A 9,662-nucleotide genomic window follows, 5' to 3' on the forward strand; every position below is an offset into this window, starting at 1 on the left:
TATATATATATATATATTGCTGTTGTCGACAAACCCCACATCTGCGTTTAGCAGTGTAGAAAGGAATGCTTGTTTTCTCCGTGAGTTTTCCCATGTATTTCTCAAATTATATAATGGGACAGTAACAGGTTTTATGACCCTGCAATCACTAAAATTATCTGAAGAGCTAGAAGTTAAAAAAAGGGCATAAAGGACTTTTCACTTCAACAACATGTGTGCATTTGATTTTAGGGTTCAGTTTTTGAGAAATATGCATTTTCTTTGTCTTGCTGAGTTAAATGAGGAAATCTGTTCCACACTCATGTTTAAATATTATTATTAATTAGCATAAAGACTGGAAGCTACGGGGGGAAAGCTAGCATTACTCTGTGCAAAGGTAAAAAGAAATCTGCCTACCAGCACCTCTAAAGCTCAGTAATTCACACTGTCACATTTGGTTTGTTTAATCCATATAAAACTGAAATGTAAAAATGTTTGTTGTTATATGGGGGCCTCCTACTGGCTCTTCAGAAGGTAAAATGTACCTGAAAACACATTTTCAGTTTTGTGACGCCGCAGTCTGTATGTCTATGTATGTTTGTGTGTGATTACAGCTCGGTTTTGAAACGTACACGGCAAGCATTTATTGTCCCTCTTGGTACCGACAGAAGTGGAGTAAGGGCTAAGAACTACGTCTGTACCCTATGACCTAAAGTCTATATAGAGATAAACATAACATTAAATATAAGAATGTTATTTTTTATGCATCAGTGCATGTATTTCCTTTCTCATGTTGGCGAATTTCTGATGTGTTTGCCCTTAATTATAGTATATTCAGTTAGAGATAACTGGTTGGTTGGACTTCTGGTTAAATGTTAATAGCTAAACTAAATTTGGTTTACCTACTAACATCAGTTTCTTCTTTGGTAGATTTGGTGCCATTTCTGTTGATATTTTGGTTCTCGTTTGACATCTGGACCCATTTTCATCCATGATTTGTTTCAACTTACTTCTTTTACGGTATGGAAACACTAGCAGATACCATGTTAAACTCCATTGTTTTGTTATATTTTGGTTTTCCTGAAGTGGTTAATTGTAACTCTGTCCAGCCGCTGCAGCATGAATACAGACAGTGCTTAAAAATGCTTTGTCATCCTCTGTCCTTTCCTGTCTCTGCTGTGGTGTTTTGTATGAATCACAAAGCAAGAAGAACTCAGCGCCAAGCACTGTTTTCATTGGTTGCGAAGCAAATTGTTGTCAAGGAAATGCGACTGTTTATTGGTGTTGTCCTTCAGCGCGAGGACTCTGGGAAGATCCGAGGTCTGTTCTACACTGACAGATCAATCACGCTTCCCTGACAGGGACACAGAGAGAGTGTGTTTTTCTGACTTATAGCACAGATATGGATGTGTGTTTTTCATGTGTGTGTCTTCTACCTCACGGTCAGCCAGGTCAGCCTGCAGCTGGGAGACTTTCTCCCTCAACTCCTTCAGCTCCTTCTTGCTGGACTCCATCTCCTCCCCCTTTTCTCTTTCCTCCCTCTCCCGCTGCTCCTTCAACCGCTCAATGATTCGCTCCTGTGCACCAAGAAGGAGGAGGAGGAGGAGAGGAATGAGGGATAGACGTTAGAAGAATAGAGAGGTATTCACAGTCACTCAATATCAGGTTTCTATACTAATAACAGTCGCAGTAAACTTTATGTACATGGCAGCTCTGACAGGATCTAACAGCCAGCAGTGATTTTAGACACGTAATATGTTCTGGCACAAGATGTAATATTCACAACCACTAAAACACAACCACTATAGATGCTCTCCAGCTATAGAACAACACAGCCGCCGGTTCAAGCTAAAGTAGAAAGGTTCATGTACCAAAAAAGTGTGTATACTAGCTCTCCTGTGTGTGTTTGTGCGTGTTCTTGTACTGCAGTTCTATCTTTGTGAGGCCTGATTTAGGTTTAAGCCTTGAGATGATGATAATTTTTGGAAGTGAGGTTATTTAAAAAAGTTGTTTCAGGGTTAGGACTTGGTTTAGGGTTACGGTTAAAACGAATGATTATTTTAATTACACTGACGTCTTCAAACTGCTTGTTACATCCAAACATCTGTCCACAACCCAAAGATATTCAATTTACAATCATATAAAATTGAGGAGAGGAGCAATTCCTTCCATTTTAAAGGCTGGGATGTTTATGCTTAAATGATTAATTCAATTGTTTCAGCTCTATTTAGAATAAAGTTTTATACGATTAATATAAGAGTAAGGCTTAGGAATATACTATTCAGTATTCAGACATTCAATAGAGGGTTAGTTAAACTGTGTTTAACTAGAAATAGTGAACAATGAAGTGTAAATAGCATGAAACAGAAACATTGTTCTGCATAAAACTTAAGCATAATATAGATTAAAAACACGTATTTCTGTTTTAAAACAGACAAGTGCAAAAAAAGGTGTGTGTGACAGAGAAATAAGTATTCAAATTAAGAAAGCCAGAGATGGAAAAATAGAAAGCAAGAAAGGGAAAAGGAAAGACATCCAACGGCACCAAAACAATGAAAATGGAGGAAAAAAAAAGGTTGTGAAAGTCTTTTGAGTAAGGTTTAAGTCGTCGGCCACCTCTGCCTGCCAACACTCACACATCTAACTGACACCCTGAATATTAGTCACTGGCCCATTAATAGCCCTGTTTCCTGTGTGTGTGTGTGTGTGTGTGTGTGCGTGCGAGCGAGAGCGAGAGCGAGAGAGAGAGAGAGAGAGAGCCTCCTCATCAACCAACTGTCTTTCATCAGGTGTCCAGGGCAGATTAAAGACACAAAGACACCCTGAGTGGAACATCAAACAACCACCACAATTGGGTGCTGTGCGTGTGTGTGTGTGTCTGAAGTGAGTATTGACTACAGTGTGAGGGGCTAAGAAATCGAAACTGGGAGAGGATAAAAAAAAACATAGTGCCATGGCTGATCCTGAGGTGACAGCTGTGGACAAGACTCTCGCCTTTTTTCAAGATATGACTGAACAACAGACCCATGAACAACATCCTGAGATATTACAGCTGCAGTCAGTCCCTTTGAAGTTGCAGTGGTTACAGTATTTTATCTTTGCTTTGGCACAGTTTCATTATGAAATCTCGAAGAGCAGCAACACATAAATTCTTACTTTTAAACACAAAATCTGAATCTTGCCAATACACAGCCCGAGTGCAAAAACTGAGATAAGTCCCAAACTAGGGCTGTGTATTTAAAAGAGTCTGGCAACAAGTATCACGTTACAGGGGTTACGGTCCAATATATTGCAATATATTATATTATTAAGAGTTCAAATTGAAATTCTGTTGTGATCATTTTGCCAAAAGCAGAGTCATTCATTTTTAAACTGAATTAAACAATTGTAAAGTGTACCTCAAGGTAACAAAGAAAGTGTGATATTAATCAAACTAAAGCATATCCACACTGTCACATATTTTTGAACTGAAGGCAAATGTCTGGCTGTTATATTGGTCTTACCCTGTGTGCTCAAAAGCCAAACAGAATAAGACATCTGATGAGAAGCTGTCCATATTTCCTCTACACTCTGACCTCCTAATCACTGATATTACATGCTGCTGGAACAGAACACTGTGCCTTCTTTCAAATCTGGGAAACTGGATGATTTTGGGCTCAGGGCCATGAGACTGACCACACACACCATTCAGAGGAACATTCAGCCTTATACAGCCGTAAACACACACGTTCTTTCACACACAAAGCCACCCACCGAGTGCAACCACTGTTACACAACAACATGCTGAGCTGTAGTGTATGTGTGCACAAACACACGTCGTATATCCCTTCAGTCAAGCTGTCAGCAAGCATCAGCACTCAGGGCCGATGATGGAATCGACAGGGCAGATGTGCAAACACGCCTGAGTCCACGCCCCGCAACCTCAACACACCACAAATGAGTAATAAAAAAAAAACACACAGCCAGTCAATCTCTGTAACGGAAACTCTATAATGGAACAGGGCTTCATTTACCCAGTTCACAGGTGGTCCATGCTGTGTAGATGCAAGCACACACATAGCACAATGAAGTAGCTGAAGTAAACACTGACCAATGGGAGGCAGTGGAGATAAAGGGACCTTTCTGTGGTTATAAATTTGATGAAGGAGAATCCATTCAGCTACGAGCACAGTGTCACCTCAAAGTCCAAAATGCTCAAAGTTGAGACTAGAAATTAAACAGCACTATTCATAGAATAGAGCTTTTTGCTACCGCGCGCCCTCAAATCAGAAATTTTAGATGTTATTTCAGCTTTTTGTGTGCCTCTTACACTTAACAATATAAAAGGTTTGACGTTAAATTAACTAAAATTAGCATACAATTACAATACATAACATATGTGTCAAGTCAATGAAATGCAAAAAAATATCAAAATTAACTAAAACTCAAACATTCAAATAGTTTTTCTGTCTTACCCATTCTAAACAACCCAAAAGGTTTTCACTTCAGTTATATGGATAAGCAACAAGAAATTGGGTATTTTTGTGCCACATTTTCATGATATTTTATGCTGCCAAGGCCAAATGTCCATTTTTAAATTGTAATATGGAACTCCACCCAGATGACCCAAATGCCCAGTATCTTCAATTGTAGTTATGGCCTTGTCGCTAAGAAATTCTTCGAAACACCTGCCAGATGCAGATTCCCATCAAGGACTAGTCACCTTCCATATCTTCCTGACAAACATTGCTAACAAATAAGCACAAAACTATAGGACCAAAGAGATAACTTTTTTATATGTATGCCTAACATTTAAGTCTAAAACTTGTGTGTAATATTCATGGTATGTTTTCTTAGGTGTATAATCACCTGAAAATAAAGCATACACAAATACAATATATCTGTAATATATCAATAATTATTAATTAAATTTAAAAAAAAAAAAAAAAATGTAATCAGTCTAGCTCTATTGGATCATTATTTATTGTAAGTGTCTCATAATCAAGCAAAAAGACAAAGCAGAAAGATTACAAAAGGGATAAAGAGAGGACACCAAGTCAAACCAGTGGCCTTTAATGACCTCAGCCTTCCTCAGATGTTGTCTTGAGGGCAGCTTAAGGACAAGTGTTTGTGAGTATAAATGTAAATGAGGAGAAAAAGCACAAAGTGGTTCAGGATGCTGGCTTTGGTAGAGAGAACCTTACGATGGATGAACACTCCAGTGAATAATGTTTGGCTAAAATAAAACTGTGCCCCTAACTTAAACATACTGTTTGTGACTCAAGATAGTAGATGTTGTGTATGCAAAATTCAAGTATATCGATATTTTCTTATACCCCTATCTAATACAGTGCAAATATAATTATAATTTTTTTTTTATTATCATGTTTATTTTGTATTTTCAGTTTCATAGTATAAGAGATGCTTTTCAGTTTTATAGACTATTGTGACCTACTGTCTTTTGGGAAAGTGTTTGTTCAGTGCTGTTGCAGTGTAATACAGAAATGTTTGAAATGTTCCCTATTTTTAATGTATGTTTTTATTTTTATAATAGAATACCCAAGTTTCCAGTGGGCAAAATGCTACTTTAGTCCCCAGCAAAAGGATTTTGTCTGTCTGTGACTAACTGAACCAAAGTCATGTTTCCTAGAAAAGAAAGAAAAGAAGAAAGCGCTACTGTTCAAAACACGAATCAAAAAGCAATGGGAAATACAAAAAAGAACTGACGTACCTAGCAAACATCAAATATATGAGCACCATATATGAGGTGGATAAATAATATTTGGTAATTGAAAACTAAACTGAGCAAACAGAATGCCTGTGAATGTGAATAGCTCATTAAAAACCAGCCTGTCTCTCTCAGGCTTATTCAAAACTGGTATTGTGACTTTCTATTGTGTGTGGAACCAGAAACTAAACAGTGATATGCACCTGAAAGATAGAGATTTTAAATCAGCCCTGAAAGGCACGTTGAACACAGAACAAGGGCCCTTCCTGGTGAGAGCAGGTCTTCCATTAGGAAGATAGACACATGGTGCAGTGAAAAGCAAGAGCAATTGGCTCACAATGGTTCAAATGAGGGAATATTCAAATGTAATGAAAAGCATTAGCATACATGAGACAAGCGCCTGTTTTCATAAGGGAAGCTCTTTTCTGGCAATCATCAGGGAAAAAAGGAGTGAGAGAGAGAAAGATGGCGATTGACCTTTTCCAGATGGTATAGCCTTTAATCCTTACTACAGAGTCCTGCTGGGGACATGCAGGCTGGAGAAGTCTGATAAATCTGGCTCAAATGCCACCGTGAATCTGCATTTTCATGCGTATATTAACAAAAAAGGGATACAAGTGCTTTGAAGTGGGTCCACTTGAAGTGGACTGTGCTGATGGCTATATTGGTTGAGTGTTGGGGTGGTATGGTTCACATATTCATTACTTATTGGATTGCTGCCTGCACCTTAAACTGACCAGTTCTGTATTTGTGTTTGCATAAATGTAATGTGCATGTGCGACAACTGTATTTTTGATGTGTAGCACTTTCACAGCACTGAGATTGGGTCGCAGTTTGCAGGGGATTTTATTTGGATTGAATTTTTAAACATTCTTTTTAGATTTAGATCTGTCATACACCTTTGAGTCATATGAGAGAGCTTGCTAGTATTTCTACCACACTCACAGTTTTCGACATACTAATAATAATAAGATTCTGAAGCCAGCCACAATGTATGGATGCTTTGCTAGAAAGGCCATGCTAAAGTCCAGACTATTCTAACATAGTCAAACAGCCCGACAGGAAAACGGTAAAGTGACTCCAAGTTGGCAATAAAAACAAAGCCCCAACTAAAACCAGACTACAGCGAACGTAACCAAACTACTGGTCACGTTCAACCCCCTGATGATGGCACAGATAGAAGGGTTGAGGGATCAGGTGAGATCCACCTACTAAGAAGACAGAATCAGGGGCAAGGCAATATGGTTATGTTAATTGTTCCAATCCAAACCAGGAAGCACAGCTGATGTGTGTTATATGCAGCAAAACTCAAGCAATTGAGAGTTTAAAGCCGACCAAACTAAGACATTTGGAAAACCTTCATCTCGAGTTGGCAATTTAACCACAGGATTTCTTTCAAAGGAAGGCAAAGATTAAATGATGGCTTTCATAAAAATGAGAAACAGCCCCACACACAAAATTAATCCTGCCTGCTGCAATAGATGATGATGATAAGCACAGTTATTTTTGAAAAGCTGAAAATAAAAAATAATAAAAAAACTGACCATGTGTCTTAGTAAATTTGATTTGAGGAGTATTACATTCTATAATAAATAATAATAAACATTTTTAATAAATAAACTGAAATTTAAATTCATTTTTTTTTTGTTGCAAACTAAATATTAACCTTGAACTACTGTACTATAAAATAGAAACATACCTAAGAAAGCATTATGTGAAAAGTGTCCTGAGATAACTTCTCTTAAAATTTTATATAAATGAAATTGAATGAAAACATAGGTCGCCTATTTAACAAATGTACAATGAGCTGCCATTTTGTAATGAGAGAAGAAAAGAAAAGAAGAAAAATGTTTTTTTTCCCTCCCCTCCTTAACAGGAAGCCCTGATATTTGACTGCCCCCTGCTGGATGGAGATTGAACTCCTCCAAAGTCATTAAACATTATGTGAAAGAACAGTGCAGGACAATTACTGCTCAACAGCACACTTTGAGCCATCGCAAATGTCATTCAGAGGTGTGTGGTGAGGATAGCTGCATCAGGCCTTGCTGGAGCCAGAGCCAGTAATTAGGGCTGACATTTCACTCTAAAACGGTCATTAGTCACCTCCAAACAGGCCTGATGTGATAACTGTAATATCTCTAAATTGCAGCAATTAGAAAAGGTTTGCCGGAGGGGCTTGAAAATTTCTTTGCCACTCAAAATGTCAACAATGGGACAATTTCATCAGTGGAAGGAAAATGAAAATAAGCTTGTATTAATGTGTCAATAAGACAATGTGTCCAATTGCATTTACAGAGAAAGTGTTGTTGTTATACTTCTGGTATACTGGTAGCACTCAGCAACAGGTGAATATTTCTAAATGAATATTGTGAAATGGCAGTTGCTCATGGTAGAACTGTTGGGTCTCTGTGAATAATGTTATAAGGATTTCGGTCTAGACCTGCTCTATTTGAAAAGAGTCCTGAGATAACTTCTGTTATGAATTGGCGCTATATAAATAAAATGTAATTTAAATTGAATTGAATTGTTGTATTATATTTGCTACCAACACATATCTTACTGTTACAGCTCTTTGGGTAGAAGATTAACATTACACAGCATTTGCCATCTCTCAGTTGCTCTACAGAGATCTGAATGAAATACACAAAGTGAGTATTGGGTCATGAACCAGTCTCATTTTGTTGATACTCAATCAGTGTTCTGTTATTGGGTGGAAGATGGTGATGCTGCTATGCTGTAGTCAGTTTGGGTCATGGGTGTGGGATTCCTGTCTTACTTTTACATTGTTCACTACGATTAATTTTTAAGTCATGAGGGTTCATCCCATTGACATATATAGAGATGGGCGACATGACAGCTCAACAAAAGTGAAGCCAAAACGTCTTTATCGCCCCCTGGTGACTGACTGCAGTATAGGTCATAAAGTTCCCCTTTTTAGCAGATGGGGCATGGGCCAAACAAACAAAAAAAACACATAAAAACCCCCCCCCCCCTAATTTTAGGTAGTTCTTATCATGCTTTTGTATGTTTAAGAGTTCATTTTTTGGTCAGTTTGGTTTTAATTAGTTTGCAGCTATAAAAAGGGCGTTTAGTCATGATTGACACCTGAGTCCTGCTCACGATTGAGTCAGCCAGATGTATGGGCAGGACTTGGATACTGTGGCACCAAACCCGATCATTACTGTGCAGACTCTGGCACTATTTAGCAAAAGATGTATCCAAGATATTTTGGTTTCACTTTTGTACAGGTATGAAGTGGAGACGCAACGTCCATCTTTTTATATGTCAATGGTTTGGTCTCAACACCATCTGCATTACGTTCATGGTTTTAACTGTATTTAAAACACATAGACATGCATGTCATTTTTGACGTTGGTGAGTTTTTGGGTCATTTTTAACTATTAACCTTTGTAATTAAATGTATACATAGATTTGGGAAAAAAAAAACAATTCTAAAACTAGTTTCCTGGACCTTTAAAAGGTCCATTGTGAAGGATTTAGTGGCATCTACTGGTGTAGTTGCAGACTGCAACTCCCTTGCTTCACCTTCGCCTTCCAAGCATGAAGGAGAAACTACAGTGGCCGTGAAATTCACAAAAAATGCAAAAGGCACTATCTAGAGTCAGTGTTTGGTTTGTCTGTTTTGGACTACTGTAGAAACATGGTGGTTTAACATGGCAGATTCCATAGAAGAGGACCCGCTCACTCTGTTGATAAGAACGGCTCAGTCTAAAAAGTAAAGTCAGATGCTGAAAGGGAGAAGAACTTACCCGCTTGATGGAGCTGCGAGTCTTCTCCTTCCACTGGTGGCTGCTCAGCTCCAGCGTGCAGTGAACATAGGTTTCTCTGTCATAAGAGCCCAGTATGAACAGTCTGCGGAGACATGAGACATACAGTAAGAGAACTACAGCAACTGTAAATACACCAATCAGCCAAAATATTATGACCGCTGGGACAGAGCATCTCCAAAACTGCA

General features: G+C 38.3%; 1 protein-coding gene across 1 annotated transcript in view; it reads right to left on the reverse strand.

Moving 5' to 3' along the window:
• pdzd8 (PDZ domain containing 8) overlaps window positions 1-9,662 on the reverse strand; it is a gene marked incomplete in the record, with an annotated part of 44,365 nt that overhangs the window by 15,068 nt on the left and 19,635 nt on the right. Inside the window, 1 exon segment of the mRNA XM_035663305.1 lies at window positions 9,457-9,559. Coding sequence (XP_035519198.1) covers window positions 9,457-9,559 — 103 coding nt within the window.

Source organism: Morone saxatilis, unplaced genomic scaffold, assembly GCF_004916995.1.
Source record: "Morone saxatilis isolate NCDOM2014 unplaced genomic scaffold, NCSU_SB_2.0 Contig19, whole genome shotgun sequence".
Lineage (NCBI taxonomy): Eukaryota > Metazoa > Chordata > Actinopteri > Moronidae > Morone > Morone saxatilis.